This window comes from Bidens hawaiensis, unplaced genomic scaffold (genome assembly GCF_021521415.1).
Source record: "Bidens hawaiensis isolate Kalapana, Puna unplaced genomic scaffold, B.hawaiensis_p1.1 tig00003244_1, whole genome shotgun sequence".
NCBI classification, from domain to species: domain Eukaryota; kingdom Viridiplantae; phylum Streptophyta; class Magnoliopsida; order Asterales; family Asteraceae; genus Bidens; species Bidens hawaiensis.
This window is the reverse complement of record NW_027491178.1, coordinates 2,074,777-2,092,546: the sequence shown is the minus strand read 5'-3', so window position 1 is coordinate 2,092,546 and position 17,770 is coordinate 2,074,777. Positions and strand designations below refer to the sequence as shown.

General features: G+C 35.1%; 1 protein-coding gene across 2 annotated transcripts; it reads left to right on the top strand.

Annotated features, from left to right (window-relative positions):
• Positions 1-495: 495 nt before the first annotated feature.
• On the top strand, positions 496-5,237 carry LOC143623016 (sulfite exporter TauE/SafE family protein 3-like). Of its 2 annotated transcripts, none has more exons than XM_077094021.1 (12): positions 496-840; positions 2,511-2,670; positions 2,758-2,962; positions 3,045-3,105; positions 3,188-3,215; positions 3,316-3,401; positions 3,473-3,559; positions 3,633-3,683; positions 3,772-3,993; positions 4,401-4,494; positions 4,707-4,847; positions 4,938-5,237. In XM_077094021.1, the coding sequence occupies exons 1-12, from the start codon at positions 607-609 to the stop codon at positions 5,021-5,023; spliced, it is 1,455 nt and encodes a 484-aa protein (XP_076950136.1). In that variant the 5' UTR covers positions 496-606; the 3' UTR covers positions 5,024-5,237. The 2 variants fall into 2 exon arrangements, with proteins under 2 accessions (XP_076950136.1, XP_076950135.1); XM_077094020.1 differs by having other exon boundaries at positions 498-840; positions 2,758-2,958; positions 3,041-3,105.
• The last annotated feature ends 12,533 nt before the right edge of the window (positions 5,238-17,770 follow it).

Sequence of the window (17,770 nt, the reverse complement as noted above, 5' to 3'; positions counted from 1 at the left end):
TTGTTTCTCTACCATCCTAATCAGAAATTCAGAACATTTTAACAAAAACTCATTAACGACAATAAAAAGATATCATAATTTTACTGCAATTTCCTAAACTTTAACTACCATACTAACCAAGATTCCATAAACATAAATATACTTACTGTAATAAAGCAACATATTCCCTATTAAATAAACAACTTTTACATCAATTTGGTTTAAAACGTGTTCATAAATCATAATAATTACAATTCAGTAATTCACCATATCATAAAAATATTGTTCATAAATCATAATCATTTTCTAACTACCTACCGAAGTACTCTAACCGTACAGTTGAACAATATTTTACCGTTTCACCGCTGGGCCCACGGTCAAACTAATATCGACAAAACTATATTAAATATTGCAGAGACCATTATAAAGTACAATAACTTTACACTTCACCCCCTTCCACTTACATTCTTTCCACTTTACACCCCTCCGTCCACACCATTTTTATAAATCCAACGCAAATTCCTCCCAAAACACACATCTTCATCATTTACACTCAATTCAATCCTCTGTTTGTATCTAATTGTGTGTAATTTGGAGGTAATTGTGGTTATTGAATCGAATATTCGAATGACGGAGATTGGAGTGAATGGATGGAGGATTATGCGATCTCTAACGGTGACGATGACGGTAACGGTGATGAGCTTGGTGCTGGTAACGGCGGAACGAAACACGGTGGATGATGACGTGGCAGATGCAGTTGGTGGTGGTGATGGTGAATCGAGATTAGGTTATTATTATGTTGTGGAGTTGGCCAACTATTTGTTTCAAACGGATGGATCCGGTTATCAACACGTGTGGCCTGTAAGTTATGTATTTATGTTAATGTTTATAATTGTTTGTTAATTGTTAATTGCATAACATAATTATGTTAAAAAATTGGTTGATAATGGTTAGGGAGGTGTTTGGATGCATGGTTAACCATATTAATTGCATTATTATGAACACTAATTATTTGAATATTGATTGACCATTATAAACACTAATGTTTATATAAAGTTAGTTGAATGATTGAATTTCATTATGTTTTTGAAGTTGCAATAGGCTACTAGTTTTAGTGGATGGGTGGATAAATGATTGGACACACTATCTTTTCTTTAAGCTTTAATGAAAAATCTTTAATTGTCCGAGAATCCCGTTTTGTTCCCTGTTTTAAAAGATTCCATAAATATCTCGATCAAATTCGTCGGCTCCGGCAAGTTTTGAACCAAGTCCGTTGACGCTGACAAGTTTTGTGTCCGACCAAATTTGCCGAAGCCGACGAGTTCGATAAAGATATTTATGGAATATTCAAAAAGGGGGATAAAATGAGATTCTCTCTCATCAAAAAGGAGATTTTGGGAATTTTCCTTAATAAAATGTGTCTATTAGTATTGACTATTGAGTATTAACTTTAGTTATTTGTTTACTTTACTTTAGCCTTAGCTTTAATGATTATCTAACATGAAACTTTTAGATCTTGTTAATTTTACTAAAATATAATATTTCCTTCAAAAAGTTGATTCTATCAAGTATCAACTACTCCACATGTGGATAACAGAAAGTAAATTCACATAAATCTTTGATTCAAGTTTATTATTCTAAGTTCTAACCATGAGAATCTTATCTTTTGTTTTGGGATCAAATGCATTCTCACTTTCTATGTTCCACATGTATCATGCATGAACTGTGTATAATATTATTTTGTACAGTAGAACTTTACAATGAACACAGACAAAAAAGGTTATAGAAAGTGGGACAATACAGAAAATGCGGTTGGTGGTCCCATTGACAAAGATAAAACCTTTAAACACCTGAGTTTGGTCAAGTCCTACGGACGACAAGGATTAAAAAGAAATTTGCCTTAAAAAAAAGGTCTGAAAGTAATTGCAACATTAACTATTTGACTTTTTTTTAATAGAGTTTAAACTTTAAAGATCTAACTGTTTGTTCTATGATTAGTCCCAATAAAACATTCCCTCCTTACTCAATATGGCAATAGTTTATTATGTAAAAAAATGCAATCTTTTGATTATGTATTAAACAATTAACAAGTTGACCAATAATTCCATTAAATATGTTCAAAGTCCACTCTTTGCAACTGTCACATGAGGTAGGGTTATACGGGGTATAGAGATACCCAAGTTTTAGTGACATGAATCATGCTTCAATGTGTCAAATAAACTGTTGATGATTAAAAAATAAAACTTGACATTAAATTTCATAAAATATTATTTACAGGAAACTAAATTTGGATAGAAAATAGTTTTTGGTAGTTTTATTTACATGAATCATGCTTTAATGTACCAAATAAACTGTTGATGATTAAAAAATAAAACTTGACACTAAAATTCGTAAATATGATTTACAGGAAATGGAAATTGGATGGAAAATAGTTCTTGGTGGTTTTATTTACATGAATCATTATTTAATGTGTCAAACAAACTGTTGATTAAAAAAAATTGAAATTAAAATTCATATAATATGATCTACAGGAAATGGAATTTGGATGGAAAATTGTTCTTGGTAGTTTTATTGGATTTTGTGGAGCTGCATTTGGGAGTGTAGGTGGAGTTGGAGGCGGTGGTATATTTGTACCAATGCTTACACTAATTATTGGATTTGATCCTAAATCCGCTACTGCTATGTCTAAATGTAAGTATAAGCAATATTGGTTTTGATCATTATCTTATTATTTGAATTAAAATGTTTTCTTATTATTATTATTTGTTTTTTTTCCAGGTATGATTATGGGGGCAGCAGCCTCAACTGTTTATTACAATCTTAAGTTAAGGCATCCGACACTTGATATGCCGATTATCGACTATGATTTGGCATTGCTTATTCAACCGATGTTGATGTTAGGAATAAGTATCGGAGTTGCATTTAATGTTATTTTTGCTGACTGGATGGTCACTGTTCTATTGATTATTCTTTTTATAGGTATCTTTATGTTTTATGTTCAAATGTATATTTGTCATGTTAGGAATAAGTATCGAAGTTGCATTTAATATTATTTCTGCAGGCACATCAACCAAGGCCTTTTGCAGAGGTGTTGAAACATGGAACAAAGAAACAATCATGAAGAAGGTAATACACAAAAATTTACATCTTCTGTGTAGTAATGTCTTAAATTTTTTTTATCACTCTGAGCATAAATTTTGTATTTCAGGAGGCTGCTAAGCGTTTGGAGAACAGTGGTAGGTGTTTAATCAACTTTAACACAACCTTATAAAACCATATTTTAATACAAGACTTTTTTAAGTTTATAAAACACCACTATTTTTATACAAAATACAGACGTATCTGAGGCAACATACAAGATTCTTCCTGGTGGTCCCAGCAATGGAAGTGCCACCAAACCCGAAAGATCATTAAAAACAGAGGTAAACCCGTTGCTGAATAAGCCTAAATTTATTATAAACATTTTAATAAATTAAATATATAAACGTCTCAGGTCACTGTCCTTGAAAATGTTTGTTGGAAAGAACTCGGGCTTCTTGTTTTCGTTTGGATTGCATTTCTTGCTCTGCAGCTTGGAAAGGTAATTTATAATATAACTTTTACCATTACATTTGTTATTATATGAACTTATGATTTACATACGTTGGTGACAGAATTATACTTCTACTTGCTCAGTATGGTATTGGGTGCTAAACTTATCACAGGTACATTTTCTCAGTTACATACTTAATTTCCAAAAGTTATAGAAATTACTTCATTTATTTGATTTGCATTTAATCATCGATCATGTAGATTCCAATTTCGTTTGGGGTATCTGGATATGAGGCGGTTAGTTTATATAAGGGGACAAGAACAGTATCATCAATGGGAGATTCAGCCAGCAACCTTAGCATAGGACAGTTGGTTTTGTATTGTTCTTGTGGTGTTCTAGCTGGTCTGGTTGGCGGCTTACTTGGCTTAGGTGGCGGTTTTATCATGGGCCCGCTCTTTTTGGAGCTTGGAGTACCGCCCCAGGTGAGTTTTTCTTTTTTCTATCTTATCCATGAAATTCAAGAAATTATGAAGACAAATGATATGTTTTCTAGGTTTTTAGTCCTTTCTTTATTAAATGCAAAATGATAAGAAATTGGTTTGTACATAATTATATTATTAAAAGTAAACAAGTCATCATATATACTCTTTCAAAACGCTAAAAGTATCTTATTTTGCCCTTTCATATTAAGGAAATATAATTAGTTATTTATAACAACCTTTTTATTAAATAAACGAAGAGACCATAAACAATACTGAACAGTATGAATATAAGGATATATGAAATTTATCCGGTGATATGAAATATATAAGGCTGTTTTGAACTTTTAAAACCTCGTATATATGATAAATATTATCTAGTCATAATGTTTTCAGAAAACATTGTGTAGGTTTCAAGCGCAACAGCCACATTTGCAATGACGTTTTCATCCTCCATGTCTGTTGTAGAGTACTACCTTCTAAACCGGTTCCCAGTTCCTTACGGTAAGAGTAAACCATTTCATTAAAAAGTTAGTGTATTATTGAACTAATAGTCTTATTGTATATTATATCTGTCTCACTAATTCCTATTAAAAAAAATCTAACTTTTAGAATTAGACATACCACTCAAGGTCAACCGAACCCAAGCCGACCCGTTTCAACATGTACAGAAATACAAAAAAAATAGTTTTCTAATGCTATTTGTATATTGGCAGCTGCTTATTTTCTACTTGTGGCAACAATTGCTGCTTTTGCCGGGCAACATGTCGTGAGAAAACTGATTATGATACTCGGACGGGCTTCGTTAATTATATTCATCCTCGCTTTCACTATATTTGTCAGTGCAATATCATTAGGTGAGTATCTTAGTTTACATAATTCAAGTTTATATATGTATATAGATATTGTTGATGACATCCTATGGGAAAATGGTGGTTTTTTTACAGGTGGAGTTGGAATTTCAAACATGATTGGGAAAATTCAGGAACATGAATACATGGGATTCGAGAATCTTTGCAAGTACGAGAGCTAGAGTTAGATAAAAACATTGATCCAAACTAGAACTTGTCGAAATTCTATGCTTTGGTGACTAGCTTGTATCGCGTGCTGAGAGATGTATTCGAATCAAGTTGGCAGTCAATGTTTAGCATCACGGATGATTATGGCACTTTGTTAGAAACTTTATTGATTGTAGTTCTTTCTGATGAAATGTTTTGTGATTTTGTTTATGGTATAATGATCAATCGCCTGCAAATTGCTACAAGTGACACAAAGTTAAAAAGAATTGAAAGGACCTTATTTAACATTTCCTAATGAAAATCACTGTAACAAACTAACAATCATCACATCGTACACACTGGTTTTGACGTTTTCTTTAATCTAAACTGGAAAATGAAAAGTTTTATAACTTTTATTAGTACGATTATGAGTCTAAATTAGAGGTGGCAATGAGAGTGGGTTGGGTTGGATTTGGGTGATGGGTCAGGATGGGTATGGGTCTGTTCAAAAGTATCCGAATCCGAATCCGTATCCGAAAATCCGAATCCGAACTATCCGAAATTTCGGATATTCGAATCCCGGATATCCGAAAATTCGAATTCGGATAGTAATTCTGGAATTTTTCGGATATCCGAACTATCCGACCTATCCGAAATATTAACTTTAATTTTTTTTTTTACTTTTATTAATATTCAAATACATCTAAGAATACATCTAAATCTTTTAAACTGAAATATTAACTATCCGACCTAACATATTACGCCGACATGCCGCCTCCTCACTTCTTCCACATCGATCTCTAGACTCCATATCTCTGTTCTCCGGCTCTCCTCCTCTCCTCGCCGCCTCTGATGACCGACGGATGACGGTGTTGGAAAGTGGTGGTCGTTCGCCTCTCCTCTCATCGCATCCGATCCCGTTGCTCTTTCCGGCCCTCGCTTCCTTCTTCACATCCGGCGTGGCGGCGTTCCTACCTCTGATGGTGGTGAATGATGATACAAGTCACTGAAGGTTGTGGTCTGAGTTTCTATATTAGGTAGTTATTAGATTTGTTTATAGGATATTCAAATTTTGTAGATTTGTATATATATTGATTGTAAACTTGGATTTTTTGATATGTAATTTTAATTTGGAATGGTTTTTTTTTTTTTTTTTTCAGATTTTGGATATCCGAATTACTATCCGAACATATATCCGAAATTTCGGATACGGATTCGGATAGTGAAATCCACTATCCGAAATGTTCGGATATCCGAAACTTCGGATATCCGAAACTTCGGATATCCGAAACTTCGGATATCCGAAACTTCGGATATCCGAAACTTCGGATATCCGAAACTTCGGATATCCGGTTTTGAACACCCCTATGGGTCATGATGGATTTTTAAAATAAAGGGTTAAGATGGATATGGGTCAAGACGGGTAAAACTAACCCATCCTGACCCAAGTGAAAGTTGACATACAAATGGTTTTAAAAACTCCTCGAAAAAATATTCAAAAAAACTATTAAAAAAATAATAACTCAAAATATAAATAAAAAACGCAAAAGGTAAAATAACTAAAAAGTTTCCCCCATCACCCTCATTCATAAAAAAAAAACCTTTTGTACCGGTTCATGTTCGAGTTTTTCGGGGGTTTTTTCGGTTCGGTTTTTTTTTCATTTCGGTCGGTTTTGGTATTTGCTCGGTTTCAATGATTTCGGTTTCGATTTCTCGGTTTTTTCGGTTTCAGTTTTGTTTTAGTCAGTTTTTTCAGTTTCATTTCGTTTTGTAACATTTGTTTTATTTTGGTCGGCTGCGTTTCAGTTTTTTTGTTTCGTTTTGGTAAGCTTTTTGATTGCATTTCGTTTTTTTTTATTCTGGTCAGTTTTTCGGTTTCATATCGGTTTTTTTGTATCGTTTTGGTCGTTTTTCTATTTCGGTTTAGTTTCGTTTCAGTTTTTTTGTTTCGTTAGGTCGGTTCGGTGTTTTTGATTCGTTTTGGTCCGGTTTTTAAATCGTATTTAGTTTTTTTTTTATGTTTCCTTTTGGTCAGTTTTTCAGTTTCAATTCGATTTTTTTGTTTCGTTTCGGTCGTTTTTCTATTTCGGTTCAGTTTCGTTTCGGTTTTTTTGTTTCGCTTTCGTCGGCTCAGTGTTTTAGTTTTGTTTTGGTCAGCTTTCAGTTGCATTTCGTTTTGGTCGTTTTTCTATTTCGGTTCAGTTTCGTTTTGTTTTTTTTGTTTTGTTTCGGTCGATTCGGTGTTTTTGTTTCGTTTTGGTCGGTTCGGTGTTTTTGTTTTGTTTTGGTCCGCTTTTCAGTTGCATTTCGTTTTTTTTTGTTTCGTTTTGGTCAACTTTTCGGTTTTTTTGTTTCGTTTTGATCGTTTTTCTATTTCGATTCAGTTTTGTTTCGGTTTGGTCGATTCGGTGTTTTTGTTTAGTTTTGGTTAGCTTTTCGGCATTTCACTTTTTTTGTTTCGTTTTGGTCAGTTTTTCGGTTTCATTCCCGTTTTTTTTGTTTCGTTTTGGTCGTTCTTCTATTTCGGTTCAGTTTCGTTTTTGTTTCGTTTTAGTCAGTTCGGGGTTTTTGTTTCGTTTTGATCGTTTTTTGGGTTTCAGATGAGTTTTGTTTCGCACGTGATAGTTTGGGTATTTTGAATTAGATAAATTTTGGATAACTTGAATATTTTGTTTTGACCTATTTTAACCTATAAAATTGTTTGATTATATGTTCGTGTTGGGATGATAATAATAAATGAACAAACACGAACACGCCTCCATTCGTATTTGTTTTGGGTATATAGTGTTAAACTTTGAGCGGGTGAATCAAGAATACGAACACGATATTTGATCAACACACGATCGACTCTTTTATTAAGAAAACGACAAACGATAAAAACTTATTAATTTTGATACAATGTATGGCTTATATAGAGCCCATACATGACTAGTCATATACTAACTCAAATACACAATTTGAATCTAAAACAAATAAGATTAAATAAAATAAGTCTAACTTATCTTATAATAATAAACTAATTATTATATTAAATATTCTCCAAGATTCTAGAAGCCTTCAATCTGGTTTGGTGTTGGACACGTTTAACATATAGGTATACATTGCTATAACTGGAGTTCAGCAGGCTTACACTTGTCGTAAGGTATCATCATAATTGCTCTGTAGAAGCCATATGCAGAAATCTGCTTTGCATTTCATTCTGGATTTGCAAAAATAGCATACGAATCACATAATAATAAAATAAAAACTAATGAATTGAAGATTGTATGTTGTATATAATAATAATAATAATAATAATAATAATAATAATAATAATGATAACAGTAACAGTAATCACCTTTCCTTCCTCCACATCTGATTTTTGTTTCTTCAAATCAGCATTCACCCTTGTTCATCTAGGACTTCTTCAAATCAGGATTTTCCATGTTAGCAAAACATCAAACTTATCTGTAATAAGAAGACCATCACATAATAAAGTAGCATAAGAAGACCATTTTTATTTATTTTATTTCATGATAACCCTTACATGAATCTTAGAGAAAACTAGTAATATTACCCGCGCTTCGTGGCGCGGGCTAAAGAGAACTACTACATGTGCGTTGCGCCGGCCACGTTCGCATTACATGTTTAAGTGGCTAGAACAGTGTACACTGCATTGTTTACATAAAGACAACAAATTCACTAATGATGTCGTTGGGAATTTCGGTTCAAGGCGTTACTAGGCGTGCAAGGTTAAGTAACATGATTTAAATATGGAGTGGATAATTATAAACAATTAAATGTGCTTAGATTTAATTGTTAGTATAATTATCATGTCATATTATTTAGCAATCATAGTTGTAGTCTAAACGTGATAGGTTAGATTATAAATACCCGTGCTTTGGGGTTTAGAGATTGTAACTGGGTAATTGAGTTTTGTGAAGTTTCTCATTAATATAACACACGTGTTTGGGTGTTAGCCAAATTAACGAGTTCGTGTTCGATACCTGGTACCAATTCAATTAATTGGTATCAGAGCGTTGTTAATCGACATACCTCTGGGAACCGGCGTGAAGGTCGGACCTATGCAATTGAAGGCGGAGTAACCTGTGACGTGAAGGATCTCCGGGCGACAATTGTAATTGTTGTTCAATCCCTGTGACGTGAGGAGGAACAACAGCAATCAACAATCGATTATCGGATTGAGGGACTGAGCCTAGGGTTTCTTCAATCAGCAATCGAAGTTTGTGTTCTCTGAAGTTGGTAACCTGCAACTCCGTTAACCTGCGACGTGAGGGAATAGGGCAGCTACTTACCTGCGACGTGATTGAAGGTGGTAACCTGCAACTGATTGAAAAAATTATTATTATTATTGTTTGTTTGTTGAAGCAAGTGGCTCGGAATACAATAAAAGTCAAAAGGTGTTCATACTTGTGGACACAGTCTACGAAGGCAAAAAGCAAACATAAGATAATTTACTTTCTTTATTGCAAGTTATTACAAAGACAACTTCGTGTTATCTTTTGCAATCATCAAGACCCGCTTCAAGAAAATTGAATCAAGGTCATGGGATTTTTCGGTAACCTATAGTCGAAGAATCAAGATGGGTGACGCTAACCAAGCGAAAAAGGAGACGATCTCCGGGTCGTTTCAGTGTCCGCGTTTGACAAAAACAAACTACTCGATTTGGAGTATGCATACGGAGGTTATTTTTGGGATTCATGGAGTTTGGGATGTGATTGACCCGGGCTCTAATGACGCGAAGCAAAATAACATCGCGAAGGCGGTTCTGTTTCAGTCGATTGCGAGGAACAGATACTTCAAATTGGTAATTTTAAATTGGCAAAAGAGATGTGGGATGCCATAAAGTCAAGAAATATGGGCGCGGAACGTGTGAAGGATGCTAGACTTCATACGTTAATACGTGAATTTGACGATATGATGATGAAAGAAATCAAAACCATTGACGAGTACGCCTCGAGAATGCCCGCGATCTCTTCTAAAGCAGCCACACTTGGACAACCGTATGAAGAAAGGAAGCTAGTCCAGAAATTCTTCACAAGCCTGCCGAGCCAGTTTATCCAAGTTGTAGCATCTCTCGAGCAAGTGCTAGACCTTAAAACAGTCGGTTTTGAGGATGTTGTCGGGAGGTTGAAGGCTTATGAGGAGCGTATCAAAGGACACGTGTTGCGTTCTGAAGAAGATAAACTTTTGTTTAATAATTCTGAATCCTCTTCGAGTTCGAATCAGTTTTCACGCGAATCGAGTAGGGGGCACGGGAAAGGTTCGAACCGAGGACTTGGTAATGGACGTGGGAGTCAGAACCGTGGTTCACAAGGAGGGTCCAACAAAGGGGATAAATGAAAGGGTAAAAGGATTACTCAGAAGTTCAATGCTTTCGTTGTGATGAATTTGGTCACTTCGTTTCGAGGTGTCCGGTACGAAGGAAAGAGAGGCAAGCACAATTGGCCGAAGCAAAAGAAAAAGATCCGTCCCTCTATATGGTGCAGTGCGTTCAAGAAAAAGTGTACTTGAATGAACAGAAGGTTATACCAAAAGATTACGAGGGTGGTTCCAACGAACAAGACTTGTGGTATTTGGATAACGGTGCGAGCAACCATATGATGGGTAATTTATCTTTTTTCTCTGAATTAAATAAGCGTGTTGGTGGCAAAGTTAAATTTGGAGATGGGTCTTATGTTGATATTTGCGGGAAAGGGTCAATATTGTTAGTCGGTAAAACGGGGGAGCAACAATTATTGACCAACATTTATTATATTCCTAGTTTACAAAGTAATATTATTAGTCTTGGGCAAGCAACAGAAAGTGGTTGTGATATTCATATGAAAGATGATTACTTGTTGATGTATGATGATCAAGGAAAATTGTTGATGCGGGTTACTCGATCCAAGAATCGTCTTTATACGATAAAATTAAAGACGGGGAAACCCGTGTGTTTACAAGCCCGGATTGATAACGAGAATTGGCTTTGGCACGCGAGACTAGGACACCTAAATTTCGAGTCTATGAAACAAATGGTGAAAAAAAATATGGTCGTTGGAATGCCAAAAGTTGATCAAGAAAATCAAATTTGTGACTCGTGCTTAGTCGGGAAGCAAACGAGGAAACCGTTTCCGAAGTCGGCGAATTTTAGAGCAACCCGAGCGTTGGAACTAATCCATGGAGATCTATGCGGGCCCATTACTCCTCGTACCATAGCCGGAAATAGGTACGTGTTCGTCTTGATAGATGATTTTTCTCGTTTCATGTGGACTTTTCTGTTGAAGGAAAAAAGTGAAGCGTTCGACACCTTCAAGCAATTTAAAGTCATGGTGAAAGCGGATAATAGTGAGAAAATCAAGACGTTTCGAACCGATCGAGGGGGAGAATTTACTTCTCGTGATTTCAATCAGTTGCAGGTTACCACCTTCAATCACGTCGCAGGTAAGTAGCTGCCCTATTCCCTCACGTCGCAGGTTAACGTAGTTGCAGGTTACCAACTTCAGAGAACACAAACTTCGATTGCTGATTGAAGAAACCCGAGGCTCGGTCCCTTAATCCGATAATCGATTGCTGATTTTTGTTGTGTGACATTCGTCAAATTTGAGTCTCGAGTATATATTCGTTTTGTAAATTTTATTTTATAAAACCGATCCAACATTTTTAGAACCTTATTTAATTATCATATACCTCGATCATAAATAAATCGATGTTTGTCACACTATAGAATCGTTAAGAAAAACATAAGGGGTTTAAAATGATTTTCGTAAACTCGTTACAAGCTTTGGAAACCTTTAAACTTGTATTAAACCATTATTAGAACTTGAGGGGCCAAAATGTAACTTTTATACACCATCCATATAAATAGAATAAACCCTAACCCTAAACATAAACCCCCATCTCTTTCTCTTTACTCCGGCCGCCGCCGCCGCCTCCGGCGAGCACCACCATTCCGGCCACCACCTCCAACACACACTCACACAACGACACAGCCGTCACCACCCACCCCCTGCCGTTTTCCGGCGAGCCCAGATTTCCGGCGGGCTCCCGACGCCATCTCCGGCCCGTTTTCCGGCAAGACCACCCACCACCTCCAGCCGCACCACCAACACTCTCCCATCTCTCGTCTCTTGGCTTTTCCGGCAGCCCGCAAACCTCCTCCTCTCCTTCTCCGGTAACCCCGTCACCTCCGGCACCCTCTCATTCCCTTTCCCTCGTTTTTCCGGCAAATGTTTCGGTGGCTGCAGGCTACAGCGTTGGTTAAGGGCGGTAAATCTCAGCGACGCGGTCGCGTGGATATATTATTTGCTTGATTTCGAGTTCGTATGACCAAGTTATGAGCAAAACAAGAAAGGGTTCGTGTTCCGGCTGTCGGGTCAGTTTTCCTGCTGACTGTTTGGTTTTCCGGCGACGGTGAAGGTGTTTTCCAGTGACGAAAACAGGTACAGATAGTGGAGTTCAATGAGACGGTCGCGTGGATATCTTATTTGCCTAAATCAGAGTTCGTTTGTTATGATTTCGAGCTATTCGACTATTTCTTTTTGTAAGTATTTTAAAGGTTATAAAACTTATAAAAATTAATATTAAATATAAATAAACTTTTTCGTATTAAAACCGAACACCGTTATAACCTGTTTTCTCGGCTCGACTCGTTAAACTAATTTAATCTATATATATATATATATATATGTATGTATGTATATATCGTAAATATATAAATAACAAACATAACTTATTTAAACACCCGACACCATCTTTTGGGTAAAATTGTTTACATAAAAGATGTACATTTTTCACATGATAAACGTAAGCCTTAAATCAAAATCTGTTAATTTAGAGCTTTCGGTGGTCAAATCGATCCCGGCCCGTTAAGGGGCATTTTAGTCAATTTTAGAATAATTCGAATACTCTATCTTCTGGTTAGAACTAGCTTTCGGACCAGAAGACTTTTATGTTCGTCATAATATCTTGAGTGTAGTGGTCAGAACCCGACTCCAGACTCGCAGTTCGGATTCTGAACAGTACCAACTCGCTTAAATATTGTTTATTTCATAACTCAAGTTCTAGACATCCGTTAGACCTGTTTCCAGCGGCTACGTTCTCGTTTTTAATTGTATATTATTCCCTAAAAGTTTCAGGTTTATTTATTTTCTGACCAGTCAGCTCGCTTAACCACATCCTTAAATTTCTCGTTAACTTTATAATTTCAAGGTGAGTACTTTCATACCCCTTTTTCCATCTTCCGTTTTGGGGTGACATTTCATACTTATCAAACTAAATGCTTTATTACTTGAACCTTAAACCCACAAACATGATTGTATACTTTACTTGAATAAATGTTTGATTTGGTGTTCTATGCTTACATGATTATGTGCTTATGTGTTTATCGCTTTTGGATGGTGGAACTATAAATCCTAGACCATTTGGCAACCCCTCTTGGCAAGGTGTCTTTAATGTAATGCAATTAACGATAACTATTAAATCCTAAACTATTTGGCATCCCCTTATAGTTGGGTGTCGCTAACTTGTTTAGCGATAACTATGTTTACAGCTTTTGGATGGTGGAACTATAAATCCTATACCATTTGGCAACCCCTCATGGCAAGGTGTCGTTAACGTAATGCAATTAACGATAACTATAAAATCCTAAACTATTTGGCATCCCCTTATAGTTGGGTGTCGCTAACTTGTTTAGCGATAACTATTTTATCCAAGTTTATAGCTTTTATTTATTGTTTTTTATACAAGTTTTGTGGCTTTTTATTACTATATATTTATATGCTCAAACTTATGAATTGTTCACCAACCTTTGTGTTGACAAACTTTATTTTATGAAATGTTACAGGTTTGACTTTTGTTGACTCGAGGACTTGACGAAAACGTTACCAAGACTATTAGGTTATTAGTAAAACGAACAGTATAATTGCTACTTGTATTCAGTTTGTTTGTGTGAACGGGATGTGTTGTTTATTGAATTGTTGAAATAAAATGAGTTGAATAAATATTGTCACTTTAAATAGTGTCTTGTGTATTTGGGCAATCGGTTGCACCCCAGCATGTTCCGCCGCCTTTGGTCGGGGTGTGACATGTTGTTCCTCCTCACGTCGCAGGGATTGAACAACAATTACAATTGTCGGCCGGAGATCCTTCACGTCACAGGTTACTCCGCCTTCAATTGCACAACGAGGGTTTTATTCGGCATTTAACCGCTCCATATACACCTAAACAAAACGGTGTTGTCGAGAGGCGGAACCGCACAATATTGGATATGACTCGGAGCATATTAAAAGCGAGTTTGGATCCGAGTATAAATGTTTCTAAATTTGAAGACGAAGAAGATTTTGATGCTACGAGATATCGAAAGATTGTCGGGTGTCTCCGGTACCTTTTAGAAACTCGTCCTGACTTGGCATATTCAGTCGGAGTCGTAAGTCGGTACATGCAAAGCCCGAAGCAATCTCATGCAACTCTTACAAAGCAAATTCTTCGTTATATTCAAGGTACTCTCGGTTTTGGTATTTCTTACACTCGTGGGAAAAACGTGTTACTTGGTTATAGTGATAGTAGCCATAACATTGACCAAGACGATGGAAGAAGCACTACGGGGCATGTATTTTATCTTGGGTCTTCACCAATTACTTGGTGTTCTCAGAAACAATGTACGATTGCACTCTCATCGTGTGAAGCAGAGTACATGGCGGCAAGCGTAGCCGCGTGTTAGGCGGTTTGGCTAAGAGACTTGATAAGTGAATTATTCGACAAGGAAATTCAAGCAGTGGTGTTACGTATCGATAATACATCAGCAATAGCACTCGTGAAGAATCCGGTTTCCATGGAAGGACCAAACACATCAAATCTCGGTTTCACTACATTCGAGAATGTGTTGATCGTGAAGAAGTAAGTGTCGAGCATGTTAGTGGTGTTAAGCAATGTGCCGATATCTTGACGAAGGCTCTTGGGAGAATCAAATTCAAGGAGATGCGAGAATTGCTTGGAGTTGAAGACTTGTCGGTTTCGAGTTCGAAATTCCGGGGGTGATTGTTGGGAATTTCGGTTCAAGGCGTTACTTGGCGTGCAAGGTTAAGTAACATGATTTAAATATGGAATGGATAATTATAAATAATTAAATGTGCTTAGATTTAATTGTTAGTATAATTATCATGTCATATTATTTAGCAATCATAGTTGTAGTCTAAACGTGATAGGTTAGATTATAAATACCCGTGCTTTTGGGTTTAGAGATTGTAACTGGGTAATTGAGTTTTGTGAAGTTTCTCAATAATATAACACACGTGTTTGGGTGTTAGCCAAATTAACGAGTTCGTGTTCGATACTTGGTACCAATTCAATTAGATGTTCAATTCCAGATTACTACTAACGAATATCCTCATCTTGACACCTACAAAAATCGTTTTTTAAACCATCAGTATGTATTAGTTAATATAAATTAGAAGTAACGTGGGTTTCAGGCCAATCTAACCATTTATAAATTTATAATATTAACAATGGACCATCAATTTTAGCACATGTAACAAAAACTCAAGTAGTTAAACGGGCCTTGTTTGCATTAACCCGCAGCTTTTAGTCGTTATATTACGTACCTCAGTACGTTTATTTTATACAGACGAAATGTAAAAGTTGGAGAAATGAGGATCCTATATAAAGGGTCACTTAGAGCATTCCTAACCCATTCCCTACCATATGTCCATATATATCATATAATTACACTAAAAATCACTGTATTTTCTCTCTCCTATTTAATTAAATAATACTTTTTATACCTTTATCATTATCTCTCTCTCTTTCACTCACAATCACTTTTTAAAAATATTAAAATATTATATGGTATGAACGATGAAACCCCAAATTTAACTTTCTCATATAACATTTTCTCTCTCCTCTACTCACAAACAATCATAACCATACCACATAATTTACAAAACCATCTCACATAAATATAGGGAATCGGTTGAGAATGCTCTTAACCCATTTCTCCACAACTCTTACAACCAACTCCACACCTCTCATTTGAAATAAAACATCTTTGGAAATAAAGAGAAACTTCTTTCTATACCAAACACTATCTTTCTTTCTTTTGTGTTTACAAACTAAGATCCGAGATCTGAGTGTTGTTAGTGATTTCCGCTAGCTAACAGCACGGATTGATCCGAGTAAAGTTATTAGATCCATCCAAAGAGGACCTACATGTTTTTTTCCTGTCCATTTTACGGTTTGAAAGCTAGTTTGCAAACAACCAACCATTTTCTTATTTTTTTTTTTGGTTGGACGGCCAATATGGTCCAGTTTCTAAACACTGTTTTTATCTTAAATGGGTTAAAATATTAAATAAGTTGAATTTTATTTGTAAAATAAAAAAAATATTTCGATATATATGAATTTTCGACATGTATATATATTTTTTCATATTGTTTAATCTGTAATTTAATATACCGTATAATACATCTTTATATAAACAGTTTAACACATTTTTTATATTTCTTATAATGTCGTCGTTTGAATAAATTTATTTATTCCAACCCGTGTTACACACGGGTAAGTAACCTAGTATGTAAAATACTAAAATGTACCTTCCTCTATGCTTCTCGGATTCTACTTCTCTTATTCTAGAGTTCCTTGATAATTTACACCGATTTGAAAAATAATTATAAAAGAAAGTTGATAAGGAAGATGAGTCGTTTTAAAGGAAATTTGATATTCTGAGTAAAACACTTTTAATGGGTAAGTACTAAAATTAAATTTTATAAAATGGACAATGGGTGAAATTATCCAAAAATAAAACATTCCTAACTATGCTTAGACGTATATTTTTCATGTACGTTTGGTCAATGATCTGTCATGACAACCATAAGCGTCCTAAAAGTTATTTTTCAGTTCTTTTGATTTTTTTGTAACAGTTTATCTGTTTTATGAATTGATGTTTGGTTTATGATTTACATATATATAAATGATAAGCCAACAATGCCAAGGTTGGGGTGTTACATTCTCTGATTTTGATTTTCTTCTTTGAACTTGTTCTTTCAATAGATCCGTTGTTTTTAGCATAAAAGATGAATTCATAACACCTACACAATCTAACCTAATCCAAATTTTGGTTCTCATTCATAACACAACCCACGCCTATTTATTATTAAATAAATATTGTTTATAAATATATAAATAAAATAGGCTTTAAGATAATAAGTTTAAGAACCAATAGTATTATATCGAAATCATACGTAACATAAAGAGCCGGGTCTAAAATTGTATGTCCTGCAAGTATTGACGGGTCCATTGTTCTTCCTTGAATAACTTATTGTCATGCAAGTACTGGATACCCGCAACAATGTTCCGTATGAACTTTAACAACTCATGCTTAGGATATCCGTCTTTATGCAACAACTACGCATGGCGCGGCTCGTCCTAAACCAAGTGATGAAGGTCGTAGTCACAAAGCGACACTGCAACGTAAAAGAAATTGTCATCTTCTCCGATAGCATGCAAACGAACAATATACTTACATTCACAACACTATACAAACATTATTTTTATTAAATGAATATTGTTTATAAATATTTAAATATATAAATATATAAATATAAATATAAATAGACTTTTTAAGTCAATAAGTCTACATATGAAACTGATTGTTAATGGAGAAAATGATATAAGTGGAAAAAACAATATAAGGACCAATGAATTATTGTCCATTTGATGTATTATAGGTTGCAACCTTTTTGCCCAACGACTGTGAAATAAAGTTGGTGTTTTTTTCTTCTTTCTTTCTCTTTATAGTTTTTATTTAA

What these genes read in the sequence shown, in the direction of transcription:
- LOC143623016 (XM_077094021.1), top strand. Translation starts at nt 607, where the DNA reads ATGACGGAGATTGGAGTGAATGGATGGAGGATTATGCGATCTCTAACG. An exon ending in AAAGATCATTAAAAACAGAG is followed by an intron (nt 3,402 to 3,472) that starts GTAAACCCGTTG and finishes TAAACGTCTCAG; the next exon opens with GTCACTGTCCTTGAAAATGT. An exon ending in TGTCAGTGCAATATCATTAG is followed by an intron (nt 4,848 to 4,937) that starts GTGAGTATCTTA and finishes GTTTTTTTACAG; the next exon opens with GTGGAGTTGGAATTTCAAAC.